The 27,672-nt window shown below is 38.4% G+C and overlaps 1 protein-coding gene across 1 annotated transcript; it reads right to left on the reverse strand.

The window, feature by feature from the left end:
• Positions 1 to 18,915: 18,915 nt before the first annotated feature.
• Positions 18,916 to 27,348, reverse strand: LOC128663636 (histone chaperone asf1b). Its single transcript, XM_053718059.1, has 5 exons — positions 27,182 to 27,348; positions 25,599 to 25,734; positions 24,818 to 24,933; positions 23,060 to 23,236; positions 18,916 to 20,391 (listed from the first exon to the last, which is right to left on the reverse strand). The coding sequence occupies exons 2-5, from the start codon at positions 25,705 to 25,707 to the stop codon at positions 20,191 to 20,193; spliced, it is 603 nt and encodes a 200-aa protein (XP_053574034.1). The 5' UTR covers positions 25,708 to 25,734; positions 27,182 to 27,348; the 3' UTR covers positions 18,916 to 20,190.
• Positions 27,349 to 27,672: the final 324 nt, after the last annotated feature.

A 27,672-nucleotide genomic window follows, 5' to 3' on the forward strand; every position in this document is an offset into this window, starting at 1 on the left:
TCTGACAAGTTTAGCCGTATGGGCACTATTATGAATAGCATGTCTAATTTGAAAGTATGGGAACCAAAGGTGGAAAGGGGCACCTAGGAGTTGATGGATATCAGCTTGGGATCTAATAAGTCCGTTTTCGAGTATCAAGTGTGTTGGTATGTTTGTAGGTTTACCATCTAGACGTGGCGAGGGAAAAGTGTGTGCCTGTAGTAATAAGGGGTTATTGAGCACAGGGGATAGAGGGGAAATGGGAGTCGAGATCTGATTCTCTTCAGTTAGGGTTTTATCCCATATTTTAAGGGTAGAAGCTATATAGTAATTTCCCCAAATTTCTGGAGGTCTATTTCTGTGTGGGATCCAGCACTGGTCGCCCAGGTTCAGGCCTCCCACCAGAGATGTTTCTATTTGTATCCAGGGTTTCTCTAGGGGGGAATGTTTCCATGCAACTATGCGAGCCATATGTGCAGCTTTATAATAATACATCAGGTTTGGGGATCCCAATCCTCCATCTTCTCTCTTTAAAAACAGGGTGTTCCTGGCCACCCTGGCTCTCTTGCGATCCCATATAAATAAGTCGAACATTTTTTGTTGTTTCATTAAGTATTGAGTGGGGAGATCTAATGGGAGGACCTGGAACAAATATAGATATTTAGGAAGGAGGTTCATTTTTATCGTATTAATACGTCCGGCCCAGGAAAGGTGGCCTTGTTTACTCCAGTGCTCTAGGGATTTGTTAGTTTCTATTTGGAGAGGTATATAATTAAGATGAAACAATTCCGTGTGGTTAGGAGATATGTCTATCCCTAGGTACCTAATTTTGCTAGTTATCTGGAATGAGGTGTTATTTGTTATATACTGCATTTCGTCCTCTGCGAGATGTAAGGGTAATATCATTGACTTTTCCATGTTGATGGAGAAGTTGGAAACCAATTTATAACTTTCTAGTTCTCTGAGTATAGTGGGGATAGAAGAAAGTGGAGAGCTTATTGTAAATATAATGTCATCAGCATATAAAAGACATTTCTGGCAAATCTCTCCAAAAGTGACTCCGTGAACTAGGGGATTGCTTCTGATTCGCGCCGCCAATGCCTCCACCGCCAGAGCGAATAGGAGAGGGGATAGGGGACATCCCTGACGTGTGCCATTATTTATGTGGATTTTTTGTGAGAGTGTATTGTTTGCGTTAACGCGCGCTGAAGGGGCAGAATAGAGTATTTTAATGCGAGTAATTAATTTCTGCGAGAATCCAAACCTCGACAGGATGGACCAGAGAAAGTCCCAGTCCACCCTGTCGAAGGCCTTCTCCGCATCTGTGGATAGCAAGATCAGGGGCATTTTGGTAGATGAAGCGGTAAACAAAGTGTGAAGAACTCGAATGGTATTATCTTTAGCCTCCCTACGTGGGATAAATCCCACTTGATCAGAGTGCACTAAGGAAGGTAAATATTTGTTTAGTCTCGTGGCAATGAGTTTAGCATATAACTTAATATCAATGTTTATTAAGGAGATAGGGCGATAGTTGGCTACTTTATCAGCAGGTTTATTTGGCTTAGGGATAACAGAAATAGTGGCTTCTAGGAGATTTGGGGTTAGCTGACCTTCTTCATCTAATGATTGGTACATGCTCAACAAGTGGGGGCCTAGTAGGGTTTTAAACTGATGATAGAATTTGGGTGTAAAACCGTCAGGTCCCGGGGCTTTGCCCTGGGGGAGGCTTTTAATTGCCAACATAAGTTCCTGAATAGTGAATCCATCATCCAGTGCTTCGCAGTCTTCCTGAAGTAATGTAGGAAGCTGGATATTAGTTAAGTAACTATTAATCTTAGCTAGTTTAGTTTCCATGTCAAGGGAGGGGAGGTTATATAATGAGGAGTAGTATTTTGCAAATTGGTTGACAATGTCAGTGTTTGTGGTGAATGTGGTACCATCTGGGCCTGTAATTTTATCTATAAAGGTTTTGTAGCGTTTCTTTTTCAGGGATCTAGCAAGAAGGCGTCCAGTTTTATTACTTTCAACAAAGAATTTTGATTCGGAGGCTATGGCTCTCATATGCGCATGTTTAATTAGGTAGTGGTGTAGGTCTTCCCTGGCCTGTTGAGATTTCTGTAGGAGAAGTTGAGATTGAGGGTTCTGTTTTAGGTCGTTTTCACATTTGTTAAAATTAGAGGTTAATGAATTAAGTTGGCTCTCTCTTTGCTTACGTTGTCTATGCGTGTGCCCCATTATCACCCCCCTTATATAGCATTTATATGCTTCCCAATTATTGGTTGCTGAGGTGGCTGAGGGGGTATTGAAAGTGAAAAACTCAGTTGTCTTTTCCTCTATATCAGTTGTGATCAATGGATCTAAGAAAATCTGGTCACTTAGTCTCCAGTGTTGCAAAAATTGTGGTTTAGCCGACCATAAAAAATTTGTACACACCATACTATGATCTGACCAGGCAGTGTGAAAAAGTCTAGAGCTGTATAGTGAGGGTAGTGTTCGTTGTTCGCATAATATATAATCAAGGCGTGTGTATGAGCGTTGTGGATTAGAGAAGAATGTAAAGTCTTTTGTAGTTGGGTGTGTCACTCTCCAGGTGTCAAACATGGGTATATTACGTATAGCCTGCCAGTTAGCTTTTATCTGCGAATTTTGCATATAGGAGCGGCCTGTGGAGGTGTCTAGTGTGGGGTTGATTGGAAAGTTAAAGTCTCCACCTAGGAAAACTGGGCCTTTTGAGATATCTAAAATATGATTGATGACCTTGCGGAAAAATGAAGGTCTGGGGCGGATAGGTGCATAGATATTTGCTAGTGTAATGGGTCTACCAAAGTAAAGACCTGTCAGAATTAAAATTCGTCCCTCTGCGTCAGTGTACTTGTCTAGTAGAGTGAATGAGGTACCCTTCTTGAAAGAGATACATACGCCATTATGTTTCGTCGGGCCAGAACTTAGAAAATGCTGATCATAATATAACTGCGAAAGTCTGGGCTCGTTAGTCTTTTTAAAGTGAGTCTCTTGTGTCATAATAATGTCAACTTTCTTCAGGTGGAAGTCGTGAAATGCTATAGAGCGTTTTTGAGGGGACAGGAAACCCTTAACATTTTGTGTGGCTAACCGAAATTGACTAGGCTGGTTTTGTTCAGGCATTTGACCCTTAGCGTTAGCGTCTAAGCTTATGGAGGTGTGCTTTTGTTTTCTACAACAAATATGAAGTAAACCAACCCTGTTATAATATACACTCTGATAAATACTTCACTATCTAGTACACTTGTATGGTATAACTATTTCAACAAATGAAAACTTGTAACAGGTACTCCTTGAACTGTAAGGGGGGAGGGGAAAAGTAAGAAAGGAGGAAAGAAAGAAAAAAAGGGAAAGGTGGGAAGGGGGGCAGGCAAGTGAGAAGAAGATAGGTGGTAGAAACAATTAGGGAATAAAGTAGAAGGATTGAGTAGGGGGATGAGTACAGTATGACGGAACTCCCCCGATAGACCGAGGGTGAAAGACATAAGAACAAAGACATCAACATGAACCGATGCCCTGTAAGAGGGCGCATCACAGTATATTACACATCTCTTAACATGTTACCCACGCTGTTACATAGGCATAAAAAAAAAGCAAAATGGAAAAACGAAAAAACAGATATATAATAAAAGTCTGAGGTAGATGAGCTCATAGACAAACAAGATGAAAAATAGCTCATTATATAGTCATTCAACAGTGTCCCATCATGGCATCTAACTACTTATACTCACGACCTCAGGGTACTTGTAGTTAGTCCAGGTCAAGGCTGATCGTGTCCGCTGTGGGGGGGACACAATCGGTCAGTTCTTCATTCTGTAATCCTTCAAGCAAACAAGAAGGAATGAGAGATAGCACAAGGATAACTTCCATAACTGGTGCACGATTGCACAACTAAGATTCAGTGTTAACTTGAATCCGAATTACTGATAGGATTTCAAGGCAAGGGTAGATTCGCTCATGTGTTATCCATTGAGGTGGAGGGATCTGGGCATATCTTTTTCCTGTTTTTCTTGTCAACTATTTCGGACCAGAGACGTCTCTGAGGTTTTGGTTGTGGTAGTTTGCGTGTCTCGTGCTGAGGAGTGGTGGTTTCTGGAATAGGAATGTCCAGCAGTCTACAGAAATCTTCAATTTTATCTGGGGAGCTGCACTCATGACGTTTTCCATTTTTAATAATTTGCAGCGATACGGGAAATCCCCATCTGTAAGGGATCTGTAGAGTTCTTAGGTGGGAGGTAAGGATGGTAAATCCCTTTCTGAGTTGCAGCGTTCTAGTGGACAAGTCCTGAAAGATTTGGACCTTTGCACCCATATAAGAGAAATGTGGTTGTGTTCTAGACAATTGTAGAATTTTCTCTCTGTCCTTATAGCTCAGGAAACAGATTATAATGTCCCTTGGAGGTTGATTATCGCTTGGCTTCGGCCGCAGAGATCTATGTGCTCTCTCCAAAGGTATGGGTTCAATCACACGTTGGTTAGAAATTGCCAGAGATTGAAACAGGTTTTGTAAGTATTCTGAAATATCTTCACCTTTGATTGATTCAGGGATTCCGCGTATTCGGAGGTTATTTCTACGTGCCCTATTTTCGACATCATCAAGCTTATTTTCTAAATCAAGGATTTGTGATTGCTGGGCCTCTATGGAGTGTGACATTTCTGCCATTTCCTTAGTAATTTCTTCCCTGTCATCTTCCAATGTCTCCACTCTAAATCCAAGCTCATTAATGTCCCTTTTTAGGTCTGCACACTCCGCTTTTATACATAATTTCACCTGGTCAATTAAGTCCTCCATAGCTTTTAATGTTACAGGTGCTTCTTTAAGATGTAAATGTGGGTTAGAAGGTGATGTCAAGGGCTCTTGAGCGTGTGGGCTTTCACATAAATCTTCATCTTCGCTAGAGGCCTGTGGCATATCATTTTTCTTTTTTGTGCTATCTGTCTTTTTGAAAAAGGAGTTTACAGCTCCCGATGTAGATGTGGATTTTAAAGCCTTGTCAGGTTTTGTGACCCTGCGCTGCGACATGGTTGAGATAGATTTGCACTTGAAATAAACTTTTGTCTCTGCTTTTCTTTTTACCCCTTTCACCTCTTTCTGTTATGCTTGTCAGGTAGCGTGATAGTGAGCCTGTGCGCCTCTAGCAAAATTGAGTAAATCAGATCTGTACCATCATACAGCTTGTTCTCTTTACATAACAAAACAAGTAGTGCCTTTAGTGCTGTATTGTGAATTTGTCTAGACAAATGCTTCTCATGAGGAAACGAGTAATGCTATCTGTGTTTGGGGTGGTGTGTGGCTCCTTCACTGTGCTGTGAGGTCTCTGCTATCATGCCCCGTTAAAGATGGCGACTGCCATGTGAGTGCTGTAAAAGATGCAGCTTACCGGATCTGTGTAAAAGTCCGTAGTGAGCGGGTGTTACAGCGTGTCGGTCTCTGGGCAGTCCGTGAAGGTGCTGTGTTCTTTGCAGGTGATTAGGTGAGCTTGGGCTGAGATGTGGTCTCGGGACTCTGTCCTTGCGTTTACTCGAGAGAGGCTTCAGCCGCGGCCCATGTCGTTGTCAGAGTGTGAGGTCTGTAGTCCACACCGGGACCAGTAAGTGATAGCACTACATTCTCTAGTCCTTCCCAACGCTCTGGGTATCGATTTTAGGGCACTGTTGAGGTTAATAGATGGCCCACAGGAGAGTTCCGTCTCCACTGCAGCAGGAGCTTTAGGCTGGTGCGGCCATTCAGAACGCCCGCACGCTCCGCCCCCGGCTGTTATTATTTTATCCCTCCCTCTCTAGTGACTCTTCTGTGGAGTTCCACATCTTGGGTATTACTATCCTATACGTCACTAGCTCATGGACTCTTGCCAATTACATGAAAGAAAACATAATTTATGTAAGAACTTACCTGATAAATTAATTTCTTTCATATTGGCAAGAGTCCATGAGATCCACCCTTTTTATGGTGGTTATGATTTTTTGTTCAAAGCACAATTAATTCCAAATTCATTTGTTGATGCTTTTTACATCACATCACTACTTGGCTATTCGTTAAACTGAATTGTGTGTGTGGTGAGTGGTGTATGTATAGGCATTTTGAGGTTTGGGAAACTTTGCCCATCCTGGTAGGATTGTATATCCCACACGTCACTAGCTCATGGACTCTTGCCGATATGAAAGAAATTAATTTATCAGGTAAGTTCTTACATAAATTATGTTTATATATTGCAATTATTTTTATTAAGTATAACTGACTGCTTAGTGCTTTTTATTACAACAATGAAACACACTAACATTCCTTTAAGTGTGCTTTCTGAAGTAGAAAAGGAGATGATTAAAGCTATTACTTATATATTTCCTAAACTTCCCGTCAGCCAGAAAATGTTGCACATTCTCCTGTTGGTCCTTAACCATACCCTCCCTTCTCCTTAGTCACAGCTCCTACTTCCTCAAACACTCATATTTCCCCATCCTTTCCATCATCCCCCAATTCCAACTCTTTTACTCATCCCTTTCTTGCCCAAACTTTGTGTTCTTATAATATTTCTTAGCTCTCATGTAAACATTCATCCAACCCCAAAAGGTTGTTTTGAATAATATTCGAGGCTGCTACTATGAGACTCACTGCCACAATCATACATTGAGCCAAGAGGGCTGCCCAGTGGTCATTAACAACGACAATAGGAGCTTGGCTCAGCACAGATCTATAATCGTTCCTAGGATACACACCCTGGTCTTGTTGAACCAGTAAACTATTGCCCGGATTTATGGGATTTAAGGTACTGCAGCAATCCCCTGCGCTCTGGTCACCGCTAAGAGGCTCCCACCACCTTTGTGAAGTTTCTTGGGGCAGATGCTAGACCAAAGGGAAAAAGCTATGAACTGAAAGGAAAGGTGTAGATACTGGGGGAAAAAGGATCGATAGTCCCTGTGGATAAGTAATGCCAAATAATGAGACATTAGAAAGCGCCATTAGCTACCCGATAAGTTTTTCATACCTATTTTACATAATATCAATATTTACAAACACTCTGGGGACATCTAAATACCACTGGCCAAAAAAGAAGTAAGTTAGTGAATGTTTTACATCAAATACAAAAAAATATTACAAATAATTACAAACATTCCCTTTCATGTTGAAGAGTGTTTGTAAATATTGATATTATGTAAAATAGGTACAATCCATTTGTCTGCCTCCCAGCTAGTGCCCAAATTGAGTAGGTCCCCAGAGTGCTTGTAAGTATGCATATTGTGAAAACATAAGTATTATCAATTTGTATGCCACCTGACCAAGCTAGTGCCAAAACTGTCTTTTGACCCCTTCTGTAATATTTGCCGACTGCGGCATGGGCGCATGCGTGCTATTTAGTGTGATTTTAAACTTTATTGTAGCAATGCTGTAAGAATTTGGTAGGCATGGCCGAAGGTAGGGGAACTTAACAAAGTCGGCAAATAATACAGAACACCGGCAAGCAGCCAAACGTTGTGGTGTTAGCGGGCTTCATTTAGGAGGCCGCCGCCACCGATAAATACCGCATCCAACCATTAAGCTCCTACTAGGAGAGTATATTAAAGGTGACATTCTTCCCACCCCCACCACAGGCTATCAGGCATGCTTTATAATGTTCCCTTAGCCCTGTAGATAAGGACATATACTCCATAATGTGGTCACATGCCCTTAGACAAAACCATTGGTCCCATAACTAGACAAGCTATTAGAGGAGATTAGGTGGATCCAGGGTCTTCTTCTCTCTGCTGTGGTGCAGGCACAGAAACTTCTAGGTCTGACAGCAAGATCTTCCATCTGACAGGGACCTGTGACACAAAGGGAAATCAGTGTAACAAACATTTAACCAGCAGAGGGGGTTAGCATCAGTAACTTGAAGGAGGCTAGGGAAGCTTCCCTGCAACACCCAGAGGCTAACTTTCACCAATACTCGACCAAGAGAATTACATGGCTACTACCATCCCCAGTCCTTTCTTGCAGGAAACAATCCATTAATGAATTTAAAATTCAATTTCTTCAGAGCATGCTCTCTGTCTATCTCCTTTAGTAGACGAAGGCAAAGAATTACTGGGGAAGTGGGAGGTATAATACTTAATGCTTTGACTGCGGTGTCTTTGCCTCCTCATGGTGGCTAGGTGTTGTATTCCCAACATAAATGATTGAATTAGTGGACTCTCCCTGCCATTATAAAGAAATAAACATTTCACTAAAATGATTTTAAAGCCCAAATAAAAGATCTCCCATAAACTGTCAAACTCATTTGAGTCGTCGGCCATTTTTCATACAAGTGCAACTCAAGTGGGCCGCACAGTACTTACATATATCTTGCCATTGCTTAACAAAGCAGTTTGTTTACTATAACTGTATACATTTCAAAAAATTGTTTTCTTTCTTTCTAAGTAACATACTCTGGCTTGATGAAACAAGCTCTAATGCTTTTAAGAAGGTGACACACATGCTCCATCTGGTTGCTCTACGACAGTCTGTGCTATTTTTTTCTCTAGAAGCCCTGTTCTGAGTCACAGTTTAACATACGCATAATATAACATTTCCTCTGCATTAAAAATAGTGGATCACAATGTTGTCGGCATAGCAACCCACTGTATATATAGTGATAGACATTTACCTGTTGTATATAATATAAAATAAATACATATAAAACATATTGATTAAATATAAAGTATGTAATTTTAGTTAGAGAAAATTATGGAAAGGGGCAAAAATGATGTGTGAAATCAGTGCTGCCATAGTAATGAACACAAAGAAGTGCAGCATGTGTCAAATAAATCATAATGCACTTATCTGTGTTTGCCATTTTTTAAATAACAATGTTATTTGTTAAATACTTAGGGATTTTAATGATCTTGCTACCATAGTGCCGCTGCTCACTATACAAGTGAATCGCAATGCCAGAACAAAGGGATAAAGTAATTTGAATGGTGGTTGGACATCCCTAACAGTAAGCACGCATGCTCGCTCTTTAAGTAACAAGCATATTATAATAATTATTTATTTCATGTAATTGGCAAGAGTCCATGAGCTAGTGACATATGGGATATACATTCCTACCAGGAGGGGCAAAGTTTCCCAAACCTCAAAATGCCTATAAATACACCCCTCACAACAATTCAGTTTTACAAACTTTGCCTCCCATGGAGGTGGTGAAGTAAGTTTTTGCTAGATTTCTACATTGATATGCGCTTCGCAGCAGGCTGAAGCCCGGTTTTCCTCTCAGAGTGCAGTGAATGTCAGAGGGATGTGAAGAGAGTAATTGCCTATTTGAATACCATGGTCTTCCTCTAGGGGATCTATTTCATAGGTTCTCTCTTATCGGTCGTAGAGATTTCTTCTCCTACCTCCCTTTTCAGATCGACGATAGACTCTTATATTCCATTACCTCTACTGATTCTCGTTTCAGTACTGGTTTGGCTATCTACTATATGTAGATGAGTGTCTTAGGGTAAGTCTTATTTTATTTATGACACTCTAAGCTATGGTTTGGCACTTTATATGTAAAGTTCTAAATATATGTTTTAAACATATTTGCCATGATTCAGGTCAATCAGTGTTCCTTCTTTCAGACTGTCAGTTTCATTTTCAATTGACTTTTTTCTTCTAAATTGCGGGCTGTTAGGCTCGCGGGTGCAGAAAATGCTAGAATTTTTTTTTTTAAATTTGTTTTTATTGAGGAAATATATAAAAATAACATTGGGCAAGAGTTCAGCAGGAAATACAATAGATACCTCATAAATTGTTTAGCTGTTACATACAAAAAAACAAGTTGAAAATTACAAAACACAAAGTTATAAGTGTACATGAGGTCAATACAATTAGATGAACATTTTTGGCGCGAGAATGACGTCATTTCCAGCGTCGGAGTTGACCCCGGAACTTTTCACGTAGTTGCGTCATTTTTGACTCGTGTTTGTTGCAGACATTTTTTGGCGTCATACTTGGCGCCAGCTTTTTTTCACATTATTTCAGTCTCACTTTTTAGTTGCTTCTGGTTTCTAGAGGCTTGTTTTGTTTTGCATTTTTTCCCATTCCTGAAACTGTCATTTAAGGAATTTGATAATTTTGCTTTATATGTTGTTTTTTCTATTACATATTGCAAAATGTCACTACCTGACCCTGGATCAGAATCTACTTCTGGAAAGACGCTGCCTGATGTTGGTTCTACCAAAGCTAAGTGCATTTGTTGTAAACTTTTGGTAACTGTTCCTCCGGCTGTAGTTTGTATTAGTTGTCATGATAAACTATCAAACACGGATAATATTTCCATTAGTAATAATCCATTACCTGTTATTGTTCCTTCAACATCTAATGTTCAGGATGTTCCTGTTAATGTTAAAGAATTTGTTTCTAATTCTATTCGGAAGGCTCTGTCTGTTATACCTCCTTCTAGTAAACTTAAAAGGTCTTTTAAAACTTTTCATATTTCAGATGAATTTTTAAATGACCGCCATCATTCTGACTTATCTATCTCTGATGAGGATCTATCTGGTTCAGAAGATTCTGCCTCAGCTATTGACACTGATAAATCTTCATATTTGTTTAAGATGGAGTTTATTCGTTCTTTACTGAAAGAAGTGTTAATTGCATTAGATATGGAGGAGTCTAGTCCTCTTGATATTAAAACTAATAAGCGTTTAAATTCGGTTTTTAAACCTCATGTAGTTATTCCAGAAGTTTTTCCAGTTCCTGATGCTATTTCAGAAGTAATTTCTAGGGAATGGAATAGTCTGGGTACTTCATTTACTCCTTCTCCAAGGTTTAAGAAATTGTACCCTTTGCCGTCTGATAGATTAGAGTTTTGGGGAAAAAAAATCCCCAAAGTTGATGGGGCTATCTCTACTCTTGCTAAACGTACTACTATTCATACGGCAGATAGTACTTCTTTTAAGGATCCTTTAGATAGGAAGCTTGAATCCTTTCTAAGGAAGGCTTATTTATGTTCAGGTAATCTTCTTAGACCTGCTATTTCTTTGGCTGATGTTGCTGCGGCTTCCACCTTCTGGTTGGAGGCTTTAGCGCAACAAGTGTCAGACCATAATGCTTATAGCATTGTTAAACTTTTTCAACATGCTAATAACTTTGTTTGTGATGCCATTTTTGATATCATTAGGATTGATGTCAGGTATATGTCTAGCTATTTTAGCTAGAAGAGCTTTATGGCTTAAATCTTGGAATGCAGATATGACTTCTAAGTCAACTTTACTTTCTCTTTCCTTCCAAGGTAATAAATTATTTGGTTCTCAGTTGGATTCTATAATTTCAACTGTTACTGGGGGGAAGGGAGCTTTTTTGTCTCAGGATAACAAATCTAAGGGTAAATATAGGGCTGCTAATCGTTTTCGTTCCTTTCGTCAGAATAAGGAACAGAAGCCTGACCCTTCCCCTAAAGGAACAGTTTCCGTTTGGAAACCTCCAGTCTGGAATAAATCCAAGCCTTTTAGAAAATCAAAACCAGCTCCCAAGTCCGCATGAAGGTGCGGCCCTCATTCCAGCACAGCTGGTAGGGGGCAGGTTACGTTTTTTCAAAAATGTTTGGATCAATTCGATTCAAAATCTTTGGATTCAGAACATTGTTTCTCAAGGGTACAGAATAGGTTTCAAGATAAGACCGCCTGTGAGAATATTTTTTCTCTTACGCATTCCAGTAAACCCAGTAAAGGCTCAGGCGTTTCTGAAATGTGTTTCAAACCTGGAGTCAGCTGGGGTAATTGTGCCAGTTCCAGAATGGGGCCTGGGGTTTTATTCAAATCTGTTAATTGTACCAAAGAAAGAGAATTCTTTCAGACCAGTTCTGGATCTAAAAATATTGAATCCTTATGTAAGGATACCAACATTCAAAATGGTGACTAGAAGGACTATTCTGCCTTTTGTTTAGCAAGGGCATTATATGTCCACAATAGACTTACAGGATGCATATCTTCATATTCCAATTCATCCGGACCACTATCAGTTCCTGAGATTCTCTTTTCTAGACAAGCATTACCAGTTTGTTGCTCTTCCTTTTGGCCTAGCAACAGCTCCAAGGATCTTTTCAAAGGTTCTCGGTGCCCTTCTCTCTGTAATCAGAGAGCAGGGTATTGCGGTTTTTCCTTATTTGGACGCAATCTTGGTACTTGCTCAGTCTTTACATTCTGCAGAATATCACACGAATCAACTTGTGTTGTTTCTTCAAAGACATGGTTGGAGGATCAATTTACCAAAGAGTTCCTTAATTCCTCAGACAAGGGTAATCTTTTTGGGTTTCCAAATAGATTCAGTGTTCATGACTTTGTCTCTAACAGAAAAGCGATGTCTGAAATTGGTTTCAGCTTGTTTAAACCTTCAGTCTCAATCATTCCCTTCGGTAGCTTTGTGCATGGAAATTCTAGGTCTCATGACTGCTGCATCGGACGCAATCCCCTTTGCTCGTTTTCACGACACCTCTCCAGCTTTGTATGCTGAACCAATTGTGCAGGGATTATACAAAGATATCACAATTAATATCCTTAAATCCTAATGTTCGATCTTCTCTGACTTGGTGGTTGGATCACCATCGTTTAGTTCAAGGGGCCTCCTTTGTTCGTCCAACCTGGACTGTGATCTCAACAGATGCAAGTCTTTCAGGTTGGGGAGCTGTATGGGGATCTCTGACAGCGCAGGGGGTTTGGGAATCTCAGAAGGCGAGATTACCAATCAACATTTTGGAACTCCATGCGATTTTCAGAGCTCTTCAGTTCTGGCCTCTTCTGAAGAGAGAATCGTTTATTTGCTTTCAGACCGACAATGTCACAACCGTGGCATATGTCAATCATCAAGGTGGGAGACTCACAGTCCTCAGGCTATGAAAGAAGTAGCTCGGATACTTGTATGGGCGGAATCCAGCTCCTGTCTAATCTCTGCGGTTCACATCCTAGGTATAGACAATTGGGAAGCGGATTATCTCAGTCGCCAGGGGTTACATCCGGGCGAATGGTCTCTTCACCCAGAGGTATTTCTTCAGATTGTTCAAATCTGGGGACTTCCAGAAATAGATCTGATGGCTTCTCGTCTAAACAAGAAACTTCCCAGGTATCTGTCCAGATCCAGGGATCCTCAGGCGGAAGCAGTTGATGCGTTGTCACTTCCTTGGAATTATCAACCTGCTTATATTTTTCCGCCTCTAGTTCTTCTTCCAAAATCCTAATGGAGCGTTCGTTTGTACTGCTGGTGGCTCCAGCATGGCCACACGTTTTGGTATGCGGATCTCGACCTGATGGCCAGTTGCCAACCTTGGACACTTCCGTTAAGGCCAGACCTATCTCAAGGCCCTTTTTTCCATCAGGATCTCAAATCATTAAATTTGAAGGTATGGAGATTGAACGCTTAATACTTAGTCATAGAGGTTTCTCTGACTCAGTGATTAATACTATGTTACAGGCTCGTAAATTTGTGTCTAGAAAGATTTATTAGAGTTTGGAAGACTTACATTTCTTGGTGTTCTTCTCATAGATTCTCTTAGAATTCCTAGAATTTTACAGTTTCTTCAGGATGGTTTGGATAAGGGTTTGTCTGCAAGTTCCTTGAAAGGACAAATCTCTGCTCTTTCTGTTCTGTTTCACAGAAAAATTGCAAATCTTTCTGATATTCATTGTTTTGTACAGGCTTTGGTTCGTATCAAGCCTGTCATTAAGTCAATCTCTCCTCCTTGGAGTCTTAATTTGGTTTTGAGGGCTTTACAGGCTCCTCCGTTTGAGCCTTTGCATTCTCTGGACAATAAATTACTTTCTTGGAAAGTCTTGTTCCTTTTGGCCATCTCTTCTGCTAGAAGAGTTTGAGTTATCTGCTCTTTCTTGTGAGTCTCCTTTTCTGATTTTTCATCAGGATAAGGCAGTTTTGCAGACTTCATTTAAATTTTTACCTAAAGTTGTGAATTCTAACAACATTAGTAGAGAAATTGTTGTCCCTTCATTGTGTCCTAATCCTAAGAATTCTCTGGAGAGATCTTTACATTCTTTGGATGTAGTAAGAGCTTTGAAATATTATGTTGAAGCTACTAAAGATTTCAGAAAGAGTTCTAGTCTATTTGTTATCTTTTCTGGTTCTAGGAAAGGTCAGAAGGCTTCTGCCATTTCTTTGGCATCTTGGTTAAAGCTTTTGATTCATCATGCTTATGTGGAGTCGGGTAAATCCCCTCCTCAGAGGATTACGGCTCATTCTACTAGGTCAGTTTCTACTTCCTGGGCTTTTAAGAATGAAGCTTCTGTTGGTCAGATTTGCAAAGCAGCAACTTGGTCTTCTTTGCATACTTTTACTAAATTCTACCATTTTGATGTTTTTTCTTCCTCAGAAGCAGTTTTTGGTAGAAAAGTACTTCAGGCAGCTGTTTCAGTTTGATTCTTCTGCTTATAATTTCAGTTTTTTTCATTATAAGATTAAAACTTTTTGATTTGGGTTGTGGATTGTTTTTTCAGCGGAATTGGCTGTCTTTATTTTATCTATCCCTCCCTCTCTAGTGACTCTTGCGTGGAAGTTTCACATCTTGGGCATCTGCTATCCCATACGTCACTAGCTCATGGACTCTTGCCAATTACATGAAAGAAAACATAATTTATGTAAGAACTTACCTGATAAATTATTTTCTTTCATAGTGGCAAGAGTCCATGGGGCCCACCCTTTTTTTGTGGTGGTTATGATTTTTTTTTTGTATAAAGCACAATTATTCCAGTTCCTTGTTTGATGCTTTCACTCCTTTCTTATCACCCCACTTCTTTGCTATTCGTTAAACTGAATTGTGGGTGTGGTGAGGGGTGTATTTATAGGCATTTTGAGGTTTGGGAAACTTTGCCCCTCCTGGTAGGAATGTATATCCCATACGTCACTAGCTCATGAACTCTTGCCAATATGAAAGAAATGAATTTATCAGGTAAGTTCTTACATAAATTATGTTTTTTCATGGAAGTGGCATGGGCCGCATGAGGCCCACAGGTCACCAGTTTGACAACCCTGTGCTAGACTGTATGAATAAAGTCTAGAATGTAAGGTGGTAATGTCTATGTCACTGTGTCCTTAGCCATCATAGCCTGCAGACTATGCAAGTGATTTTGTTCACTTACCTTTAGTTGCACCCACTCTTACTGTGGTTTCCAGCTCCAGAAATAGACTACTACCAGTAGAAAGCCCATGCAGTGCTGTGTATGTCACAGCAGAGGATTTTCGTAAAGAGTACATTGACAACCCAACAGGAAAAAGCTAAGGAATCAGTCCCCACACCACCTGTAGCAGGGTTGCAAGTAACCCCTCAGAGGGAGTAACTGTGCCACTGCCCAATACTCCAATCTCCCCTTGGTCTCTCAGTAGCAGCTCTATGAGGGGGGAAAATTGTTCTTAAATCAATCTGAAAACCCCTCTAAACAAAGGATCTAGAGCACTTCACTTCTCCACCTTCTTACTGGGAGGCAAAGATAAGATTGAATTACCAGAGGTAAGAGGGAGTAAGTGCTCTTAGAGCTTTGGATCCTTTGTCTCCTCCTAGTGGCCAGGAGTTAAATCACAGAAGCAATGGCTTGTGGATTCTCACCACCTCATTAAAAGAAAATACTAAACCTTGAACTATCATAACTTGCAGCTGTATCTACCAGTCATGTGACTGGCTACCCCAAATATTTTATTTACATCCTCAACCTGTGCACTGCAACCTCTTTGGAGCAGGACCATATGCTTCCTGTACTAAATTTTGTTTTATTATATATATTTGTATCTTACCCAGCGCTACAGAAGTTTGCGTTACTATAGAAATAAATAATAATAGAATGCTCTTCCCACAGATATACAAACATCCATTCAATAATCATAGCAAGACAGTATGCTGTGCCTTATAGAAGAGGCCTTAGGAAGAAATTGAGTGCAAAATGCAATAGTTTGTCCACTGACAGAGCCTACAATTCAGATACATATCTAGAATTTATAGCAAAACAAGATGTCAATCTTTAGTGTGAAAAGCCAAAGAAATCATGTAAGAAAAGTGTGGTATTATGTGTCCCTTTAAATAGCAGTAATCAGATATAGGGAATGACTCAACAGGATCCAAACTTGGGCATAAATATATATGAAATAAGGAACCATTCATCCTCAATAACCACAATTTCTTCTATAGTTTTAATAACAAAGCAGCAGAAAAAGTGATGGAATCAAAGATCTGGTAAAGAGAAATACCCATGTCACCTTAGAAAGAACATGCACTGCCAGAAACACCCTAAAAACAAATGCAGATCCATAAGCAAATCAACTAAGGCATATATAGTAATTGTCACTCAGCTAGAAGCAACAGCACTAGAAGCCATTAGAGATGTTTATTTGTTTGCGGATGAATGCACAAAACGAAAATGAATGCGCCTATAAAAATAAAACTATAAAATACTGATGAAATTTCTTTTTTTATTAGGCAATACCTTAGCATTAAGGCAGAGGTCGACAAAAACAGAGCTATTAAAAGCATTTAGTAGCCAGACCGTAGTATTCCTAAAGATATATGGAGAATAGCCCAAAAAATTAGGCGCAAGAGGCTCCCCCTCGGTTTGTCACGCCCTGCATTAAGGAAAGTATTGTAGCTACAGGAGAACTTGTCACATGTAGCTTTTAAACTTAGACATCTGTATTAACGAAAACTAATTTAAAATATTTAATGAAAATTCAGTATACCAAATAATGCAGCCACTAAATATTCGGGGAAACAAAATTTCCCTAAATATATAGAATGAAAATTTTGTACGATGCTACGTTTTCTTGGCTGCACATCTAGAAACCATCCTGGGTTGACATGCTAAGGTAATGCATAAAATTGATAAAATGATTTCATACTGTACCAAAAACTGCAAAACATGGGTGGAAGCAGGAATGTGGAAAATTACTTCCACTGGAACCTGATGTACAACTTCGGTAGACTAGATTTTCTTGACCTACATACACTGTTGGTGGTGTCTTTTATAGCAAAGGCAATGGATTTCATATCTTAATATTCACTTATAAACACATTTCAACAGATTAAAATAATTTAAAAATCTTACATTTAACTTGGTAAAATAGACCCAAGGACAAGGTCTTTCCAAAAACACCCCAGAAAAGGGTAGTTTTACCGAGCAGAAACAGGAGCGCACACGCAATAGTGCTTTCAATGTAACATGGGGAACGCTGACTGACAGGCTAGCAGAGGAACTGGTTTCCCTTAGCAAAGTTTACACCAGCTCTGCTAGCATGTCAGTTTCGATGATGGGATCGGGTGGGGCATCCCTGACGTAAGTCATGCCCCCCCATATGACCTGATTCCAATCTGGAAGCACCCTGGGCTTCAGGACAGCCAAACGGTTAGGACGTTCCATGTCATCCTAACAGCGCTAAAGCCCAGCACAGTTAAAATGGCATGGAACTTCTTAACAGCGTTAAAAAGTTAAAGTTAGAAAGCTGGTTGCTTACTGAAGACATATAGATGTAAGCCCACAACATAAGTGCACCAGTATAACATATTGTTATATGTAATATAATTGGTCCAGATGAATATAAAACTATATCTTTAAAATAAATGCTTGGAAATTAAAACAGCCATGGAGAATGGAATGCAAGTTTAAAATATCACCAAAGCATGATCAAAATATAAAGTATAGTAGCGAATGGAGGATAAATTAAAGCTCCAAAACTAAAAAGCAAATAAAATCTTTCAATCCGTGAAGCTCCTTTTTTTCCCAGAGCGTTATCAGCTCTCAGGATGCTTCAAAGGTTGCTATAGCAACCATTGCTAATCAGTACCCTAGAACACACACACACAGAGGGGCCATATCAGTTTTGTGATTGACATTCTAGCTACTTTCAGGAGTTGTGAGGAGCTAGATGAAGGCAGATATGCGCAGGTTCAGACTTGCACATCAGTCGGACTCAGAGCAGAATTGAAAGCTGCATCACCGCTTTTAATAGGCAGAGGAAGCAGCCCAAAATTGACTAATCTCTTTAAAAAAAAACAAACAAAAAAAACAGTAAAATAAATGTAATAGGTATATATTGATGAAATTCCATACATCTACTAAACTGTATTAACCCTATAATTGCCCTTTAAAATCTACTGAGGAACAGAAGGTACATATTGTAGCATTATGTTCTGCGCTGTGGGCCAGGGCTATAAGAAAATACATAAAGACTATAAACATAAGTAACCAGGGCAAATGAAAACATGAATAAAAACCATGTGCCTCCACATACCAGTCTTCCTCCTGTGAAGCTTATTCAGCAAATGACATCTCTATCTGCAAGTATTATAGTAAAATGTCCTGCCAGAACATCCTTTTTTTTTTCTGGGACATGTACCCATCCGCTTTACATAGACTACTGGATTTTAACACCCCCCCCCCAACTCTATTATTCAGACAGAGCCTATTTAAAAGAAAAGTTTCCAAATTACCCTTATTAAACAATGTTCTTAGTTCTCATGGTATTCTTTGCTGAAAAATTACCTACGTAGGTGTCTAGAGTACTACATGGCAGGAAATAATGCTGCCATCTAGTGTTCTTGCAAAACTGCTGAAATATAGTGCTCTAGGCATGTGCATGTACTTCAACATCCCTTTAAGAAGGTGCAGCTCCTCTTTCACACACAAAAGTAAAAAAAAATGTATACACAAGCATATTATTATAACAGAAAAATAGGCTAAATTTTGAGGTAGCTGCTAGATTTTTAAACTAATTAATCAACCTCCAGTGTAGAGGACAAGCTACACACATTGCATACAGTTTATACAAAGCACTATTGATGTATATACTGCTTTTACAAAATATACAAATACTGTTATTGCCTTGTTCTTAAACCTTGTATTTGTCTTAAATTAATTTAACATGGCAATTTAGTTACAGTGCTACTTTTCAATATAGTACTTTTATGTCATTGACACTACAGTAGCACATGTGAATTAATACACAACTTTCTAAGTGCTTTTATTTAAGCAAAATCCTACTCATATTTACAAGAATGAAAATCCATGCGAATGGTTATCAAATGACAGTGTTTCAAAATACAAATTACTAGAGAAGTTGATGATATGAAACACATATCTGAATATTAACAGTCCACGCCATATCTATCAAGATGGTTCCCGTTTGTGCTAGTTGGGCTCTTCCAAAAAATGTATACAAAATTGACCAACTTTTGTTCAGAATACCATGTTTTACCAATATTAGAAACTACAGAAATAGTCTAGCATGTCTGGATATTCTGTAACTATACTTATTTAGTGAGAACAAATGTAAATTATTAGGACATGAAACCCATTTCTTCCCCTCCTTTCATGATTCAGATAGAGAATATAATTTTTTTTTTAAGTTTCCAATTTACTTAAACAAATTAGAAATATTCTCATGTTATTCTTTGTTTAAGAGATATCTAGATACATAACATTGTTGCAAAACTGCTGACGTGCACACCCCTGAACTTGCCTTCATGCTTTTCTAAGGAGAAAATAAAAAAATAGAAGGAAATTAGAAAGTTGTTTACAATTGTATGTTTTATCTGAATCATGAAAGAATTTTTTTGAGTTTTATGTCCCTTTAAAAATATTAACTGTGCTACCCGAGCAATGAATGACTAAAGTTGATTCAGTTAGATTGTCAATTACACAGCACACTGTATGGTTCTGCACATAATGGCAGTTAGATACCAAAAAGAATTGTCACTAATAAAAAGGAAGTTGGTGAAGAGTATTGGCTGCAGAAGAGGTAGTATGTTATCCTGAAATGTGGAGCAAGACTCACCGTGACTGATGTCAACAGGAAAAAACAAGACAGTGTTTTGAAAGGTATTCCCTACAGATGCCAACAACTCCCTTTTTGTTAAAACAAGAACAACTAGAGCCTTAATCACTTGGGGATCTTACCAAAATAAGATGCTGGTCTGAAGTGCTAAGTAAACTTGTAAAAAACAAAACTGAATTCAGATGGACTTTAAAGTTGATTAAAAAGAGGGAAGTGCCACGGTCCATTCTTTATACAAAAACGGTGCTTAAAGACGTTGCTTTTTATCAAAAAAAGTTGGTATTGATTACAGATTTACAAAACTGAAAAACTTTAGTCATGTAGCAGCTGTACAGAATATTGGCACAGCCATAGTTTATAAGTTTTTTTTTTTTGCTAAGAGGCACAGCAAAACAGCTGCACGAAGGTTCTTTTGGAATTCCCAAACACAGAAGGGATCACATGCAGTCCATAGAATTGTCTGGAATGGTGTTAAGTGCACTTGCAAGGCCTTTTGTGGGCACACAACTTGGAGGTAACATGGTATGGGGAGCAGGGTCCACATTCTCAATATCTTCCATCTTTGATTCACTTGTACCATCCCAGTTGATGTGGAAGCGTGTCACACGAGGATTTGAAGCCAGGATGTTTCTCTGGAGCTAATAGAGAAGAAAAATAAAATGTAAACCTTGAAAATCAATCTGAAAAAACCCACAAACCTCATGATTAGCAATATTAACTCCAGATCTAACAAGACATAAGGAGCAATGCATGATAATTTGTACAACAGGGATTTCAAATGTGTTCTCAGGCTACCCTAACAGACCAGATTTTCAGGATCTCAACTGGAGCGCAGGTGAAATCAGGCGAATAGTAAACATGGTTATTAACTTGCACTAACCTAAGGTAATCCTAAAAAAAACTGGCCTGTTGTGGAAGCGTGAGGACAGGTTTGAAAACCCCCTGCTCTACAGCAAACAGCCCTGATGAAAGTAATTATACTTAACCTATTAATTTAGTACTGATGCTTTGTGGCAGTTTGACGACAAAGATGAATCTTCATGAGGCTGCGATGTGCAGGACAAACATAGCTTGTCATGGGCATTGACAACGTTAAAGGAACAATACCCAAAATTTTCATGATTCAGATTGAGTGAACAGTTTTTCCCAATTTGCTACTATTATCTTATTTGTTTCATTCTCATATCAGTTGAAGAGCTATGCACATGAGCCAACAACATTTGCAGCCACCAATCAGCAGCTTCTGAGCCTACCTTGGTATGCTTAAAAATAAAAAATTGCCCTCTTAGGCAAAATGTTTAAGTGTGTCTGGTGCTGCATGCAAGAAAAGCACCTTGCATTTAGCAGCTAATTAAGTAGGAGATAAAATTGTAATCTTTATAGCAGATCACACCCTGAAATGTGGTATTAATATATTTTATATGTATGCATTAGAAAATCTGTATAAAAAAAATAAGTAAAGTTTTAAAATGTAATTTTTTTTAAAAATAAAATCTTTTTGTTTGCAAAATGTAAATGGTTTTGTTGTACAAACATTATGTAAAAACCACTCTGCTTCAATTTGCTGTGGCCAAATCAGAGACAGTGGCATGAACTCCTGCACTTTACAGAATGTAGGTTCTTCTGGGTTCTGAATTCTATGCATTTTGTACCTATGGGGCAGTGACAAACCACATGTCAGGTTTAAAATAGGATAAAAAAAAAAAACTACAATATTAGGATGATTTACATTAAAAAGTGACAGTTTACGTGAAATAGTGTTTATAAAAATATAGATAAAACCCCTTTATTACACATTCCCCAGTTTTGCATAACAAATTATGTTATATTAATATAATTTGTACCTGTGATTAACTGTGTAAGCCTCTGCAGACTGCCCTTATCTCAGTGCTTTTTACAATCTTGCATTTTAGCCAGTGCTAGTTCTTGCATAATTATTCTCCAGTTATCTATATGGTACATATGAACTAGCACTGTCTGGCTGTTGTGCAAGCTTTAAATAGCACTGAGATAAGGGGCGACCTGCAGGGGCTTAAATACAGGAAAAACTTAGGTTATAAAGTATATTAACATAATGTTTGTTATGCAAAGCTGGAGAATGGGTAGTAAAAACATTGTTGTTAAATCAAGTCAGTCCTTTTTAGTTTAAGAATCATTTAAAGGGACAATCAAGTCTAAAAAAAACTCATAATTTAAATAGGGTATGTAATTTTAAACAAATTTCCCAATTTACTTTTATAACCAATTTTGGCTGGTTCTCTTGGTATTCTTAGTTGAAAGCTAAACCTAGGGGGTTCATATGCTAATTTCTTAGACTTTGAAGACTGCCTCTAATCTGAATGCATTTTGATTATTAGTTCATGTGTTTCATATAGATGATATTGAGCTCATGCACGTGAAGCGACCTAGGAGTGAGCACTGATTGGCTAAAATGCAAGTCTGTCAAAAGAACTGAAATAAAGGGGCAGTCAGCAGAAGCTTAGACACAATGTAATTACAGAGGTAAAGCATGTATTATAACTGTTGGTTAAACAAAAAACTGGGGAATGAGTAGAGATTTTCTTTCTTTTTAAACAAAAAATGTTGGCATTGACTGTCCCTTTAATGCCACGTGCACAGGCACACCATTGTAGAGAAAGGTGCATCAAGTTAGAAATGTAAACGAGGCAAACAAGACACAGGGTAAGACGCATGCAGATCACATTAATGAAACAAAGTATTCATAGGAATGCATTCATAAGTAAAAAGGGAAAGTAAACAAAGCTCCAAGGAGAACAGTTTCATTTACCCCTGACAGCTTGTTGTTACACAGGATATTAAAGGGACAGTTACACCAGAATTGTCGTTTTAAAAGATAGATAAACCGTTTATCACCCATTCCTTAGTTTTGCATAACCAACAGTTAAATTAATACATGTTTTACCTCTGATTATCTTGTATCTAAAGCCTCTGCAAACTGCCCCCTTATTTCAGTTCTTTTGACAGACTTGCATTTTAGCCAATCAGTGCTGACTCCTAGGTAACTCCACGTGCATGAGCACAGTTATATGACACATGAACTAAACCTCTACTGGTGAAAAACTGTCAAAATGCATTCAGATAAGGGGAGGTCTTCAAGGTCTAACAAATTAGCATATGAACCTCCTAGATTTAGCTTCCAACTAAGAATACCAAGCGAACAAATCAAAATTTGTGATAAAAGTAAATTGGAAAGCTGTTTAAAATTACATACATGCCCTATTTGAATCATGAATGTTTATTTTTGACTAGACTATCCCTCTAAGTTGGTTTGACATCAATCATTACCTGGCTGAAATCTGGTTTGAGTGGTGGGTTCTCTCGCAACTCTGGGTCAGCATATTCATTGTTAACATAATAGCCAACTCGAATAAACTCTTGCCCACGGTATGTGCAGGTAATAAGTACAACAGTTACCCCAACTGCATCAGACTCCGGGATCAAACTAGAATTAGGGGCATCTGCCTAAAAAAAAAGTAAAAAAAAAAAAGTGTATTAGAACCTAATAAACGTTTTATAATGTATATTAAGCTAATAAAATTTAAGTAGAAGCGAGATAATAGTTAATGAATTATTAAATCAGCATTTTAATAAAAGTAATAACCTATAAGTGTATACAGTTCAGGTATATAGACAAACACCTCAAATGAAAAAAAGGAGGTCACATTTCAAATGAGGAGTTATGGTCCCTTAAAGTGAAAGTCAATCCTAGCATTTGTGAAACACTAGAATTGACCATTGAAACAAATAAAGGGGACTTTCATTAAAGGGACACTGAACCCAAATTTTGTCTTTCATGATTCAGATAGAGCATGAGATTTTAAGCAACTTTCTAATTAACTCCTATTAAATTCTCTTCATTCTCTTGGTATCTTTATTTGAAATGCAAGAATGTAAATTTTGATGCCGGCCCATTTTTGGTAAACAACCTGGGTTGTTCTTGCTGATTGGTGGATAAATTCATCCACCAATAAAAATGTGCTGTCCAGAGTACTGAACTAACATTTAGATGCCTTCTTTTTCAAATAAAGATAGCAAGAGAACGAAGAGAAATTGATAATAGGAGTAAATTAGAAAGTTGCTTAAAATTGCTGCTCTTTCTGAATCACGAAAGAAAAAAAATAAATGGGTTCAGTGTCCCTTTAAGTATAAAATATATCATGCATTCGCTGTTCTGAGCAGCTCAGGAAGCCCAGGCCAGACGTTTCCACCTCTTGGCAAATAGCGTGCAGGAAATCCACCTCCAAAGGGCGCCAAGCCGGATTTCCCACACGGCTATTGGCTAAGAGGTCAAAACGTCACCTCTCAAGCAAAACAGCGATCTGCAGTGGGCAAGAAGCCTACGAGAGGGAGGGTGCAATAGTGCAGCCTTGCTGTTGGCGGCAGACCCATGCTATTATAGGCAGAAAACCAATGCTTGTCATTAAGGGTTTAACAGAGCAGGAAGTTGCCTTTCAAAATGATGGGTCTTGAGGGTTTCTGGGCCTTAAAGGAGCTGAAATTGAGTTTTTTTTTTTCACTCTTCCCCCATTCAGTCATCTTCTCAGTGTAGACCAGCACTTCTGGTTTGTTTTCTGGGGCTTGGCGAGGTCATCAGATTCCCCACCAAAGAGGACAACACATAGTTGGCATCCACACTAAGGACATCGTACAAATGACCAGCACATGTTCTCCACACTTAAGTTTTAAAAAAAAAAAATCAACTGAATTGCCTTGAATTAGAAATGATATATATTTAGTTTTTAAAGGAGATTTTTACAGAGATCAGTATGTTAGTGAGATTTATACTAACATGAACCAAGCAAGCCTCTAATTATTTTTAGAGGAAAGACAAGAATAAAGCTTTTTTTTTTTTTTAATTACACAAAAAACGCTCATATCGCTTTCCTTACAGTTTAACATTCTTCCAATGCCTCAATGTTCTCACCAACTTGTCTACCCTTCCTACAGAACCCCAAAACTAAGGCCATATTGACTGTAAATGGAAATACCATATTGCCTCAAACTAAGATTATCACAGTGACTGTTCTTTTAGTTTCATCTCACCTGAAAAACAAACATGTGACGTCCAGCAGGCACAGGACCCACAAGTACAGAGTCTAGCACTTGATCATATTCTTCACTCTCAGCCGAACCTACATAAATAATTTTCCACTCAAGATCTGGAGTGAAAGAAAATGGGTAAGTTAACATTCTAGAAATACAGCCAGTGCATAAATATACCTTAAAAGAAATCAGTGAAGTGATCGATAAGAGAGTTACACATCAAATTTCGTAATTGTTATTTAAACATCAGCTGTACCAAAAATGTAGATGAGGTCTACCAGTGAAGAGCAGACCAGTAATTTCTAAGCTAGTAGAAAATGTATTATGTGCGCAAGCTCAAAATTTGTGAAATCTTGCTTCCGAGTTGCCAGCATTGCAGCTCCAGAGCAGGGACTAATTGCAAGTAAACCAAACAGGAGCAGTAGTTGCATGCATTTGCCAATGCAGTAGGTTGTACTGCGAGAGCCACATTGCTTGCAGCTCCCAGAGTGACTTTTAGCAGGGGTAAACAGTGTGCAAATTTTTCATAATCAACCATAACTTGTATGAGCATACTATTTATGTTTTGTTTTTTTTTTGGTGTGTGCACCGATTGCAACTCTAAAAAGCAGCTTTCAATTGATTTCCTTGATATTGGCGAGCAAAGAAATTGGAAGATATAACAGGCTACCCAATCATTCTACCTGTGACTATACTTTTTATGTTCTAGTGTGTGGTGGTCAGTGACCATGGATCAGGATGTATCATGGTAGACAGCAGATAATAAACTAGAAATACTTACCATCTGGTAGATCCTCTATACACTCAAATGTAATTTCAAACTGGAAAGGATTGTGGAAGGGACATGGATTGTCTAAAACTACCATGTTCAGGATCTGTACTTTTGCCATAGTACCAGTTTAGGTGGAGTAACAGCACTGGAAAAAGAATAGTAACATTTAAAAGGCGCACAGGATCAAATTAAAGGGACAGTCATCACCAGAATTGTTTAAAAAAAAAAAAAATAATCTCTTAATTATCCATTCACCAGTTTTGCATAACCAACACAGTTTTAATAATAGATGTTTTACCTCTCATTACCTTATATCTAAGCCTCTACAGACTGCCCCCTTATTTCAGTTCTTTTGACAGACTTACATTTTAGTCACTCTTTGGTAAAATCACATGCATGAGCTCAATGTCATCTATACGAAACACGTGAACTAACACCCTCTAGTGGTGAAAAACTGTCAAAATGCATTTAGATTAAAAGAGGCAGCCTTCAAGGTCTATGAAATTAGCATATGAACCTCCTAGGTTTAGCTTTCAACTAAGAATACCAAAAGAACAAAGCAAAATTGGTGATAAAAGTAAATTGGAAAGTTGTTCAAAATTACATGCTCTATTTGAATCATGTAAATGTAATTTGATGCAACAATGCAGCTTTGTTTGGTCTTTCTTTGGGGCACTAAACATAAAAAGGTACTGTCTATTTAGGGTAGATAGGTTATGTTCATCAACTAGCAAATGTATTACTGAATATTTAGCCATGCTTACTCCTATATTACATTTAATTTGTAACTATAAATATGGGCTGAAAAAATATTTTATCAAAATTGTTTCAAAGGGAAATCTTTATTAGTTAGATTTAGAAGATAACTGAAGTAATTTTCTTTAAATTACACAAGGGGGGGGGGGGGGTTCTTACTCATACACTACAATACCTTACCAGTTAGGGTGGAAGTTGACAGCAATATACACATGTGCATCACAATGAGCAATGCAGAAATAGTCCCTTATGAGTGATGTCAAATAAATATGTAAATATATAACATTTTACACAGTCTTAGATATCAAGTCCATAGGGGAGTAGAAAGCTGAATTAGTAAAGGTGTACAGACAAGAAATGTGAATGAATGTAATAATGATCTTTTTTGCACTATCGATTACAGACAAAGTTGAACATGGTTGCTGAGCCAATAGGCGACGATATAAAGCTGTCAATCAACACAGGATCAGCAGTGTACACAGATCTAAGCAGTAACAGCATTGTCTAATTGCCGGTTTATGACAATGTAATCTTACCAAAATGCTGTAAGGTACATTTAAAAAAAAAATAAAAAAATATATATATATATATATTAATTAGTTACATTATCTGACAATTTATTAAGCGTTTTCTGTGTCATCACGGTAATGTATTTACGTCACAAAACTATACAGTCGTTTCTCATAGTTAATAAGGTACTATAGACAATGTGATTTTCAATGTAAATGTTTAGACGAGAGAACAACCGATTAGACACACAAACTAACTTATAAATAATCAATTATGATCAAATAAAGTAATACACACATCAGCAGCCATTTGTTTAATTAACTTACCAATGAAATAAACGAAACCTGGCCGTGTATATAAAGCGATTCTTGCCGCTTTTTCTAAGTAGGTACTGAAGCCCACTTCTGCTGTCACAATCACATATACTTAAGAATTATTTCCCGCCTCCGTTTGTCTCCCGCGCGTCGGACCCTCGCGCTCAAAAACAATCCCGCCCACAAAGGCTACTTAGACAGACACTCCCATTCATCTAAACAGATGTCACCAATCACTATTAGAGAAAGGAATGGGAGGAGCCTAAATATTGGCCGCTTCCGAAATTATGGAGGGACGCAACCGGAAGACAATGACGTAAAGGGCAGAGGTTCTGCTATTTTCTTGGTATACCTAAATAAATCTATAGCTGCTCTTTAAACAATCGCTAATTATTATAAGTGCAATACAGTTACGACACGTGTTAGGTTGGTGTTTTAATGTCTCATTGTTGAATGTTTGTGTGATTTGCCCTTAGTTAATATGGCCACCCAGATTACTTTAG

The sequence above is a fragment of the Bombina bombina genome, chromosome 6 (genome assembly GCF_027579735.1).
Source record: "Bombina bombina isolate aBomBom1 chromosome 6, aBomBom1.pri, whole genome shotgun sequence".
Lineage (NCBI taxonomy): Eukaryota > Metazoa > Chordata > Amphibia > Anura > Bombinatoridae > Bombina > Bombina bombina.

Coding starts and splice junctions, on each gene's coding strand:
- LOC128663636 (XM_053718059.1), bottom strand. CDS start 25,707: ATGGCAAAAGTACAGATCCTGAACATGGTAGTTTTAGACAATCCATGT. Junction 23,237..24,817: donor GTCACATGTTTGTTTTTCAG/GTGAGATGAAAC, acceptor CTTTTTTTTTAG/GCAGATGCCCCTAATTCTAG. Junction 20,392..23,059: donor TCAAACCAGATTTCAGCCAG/GTAATGATTGAT, acceptor CTTCTCTATTAG/CTCCAGAGAAACATCCTGGC.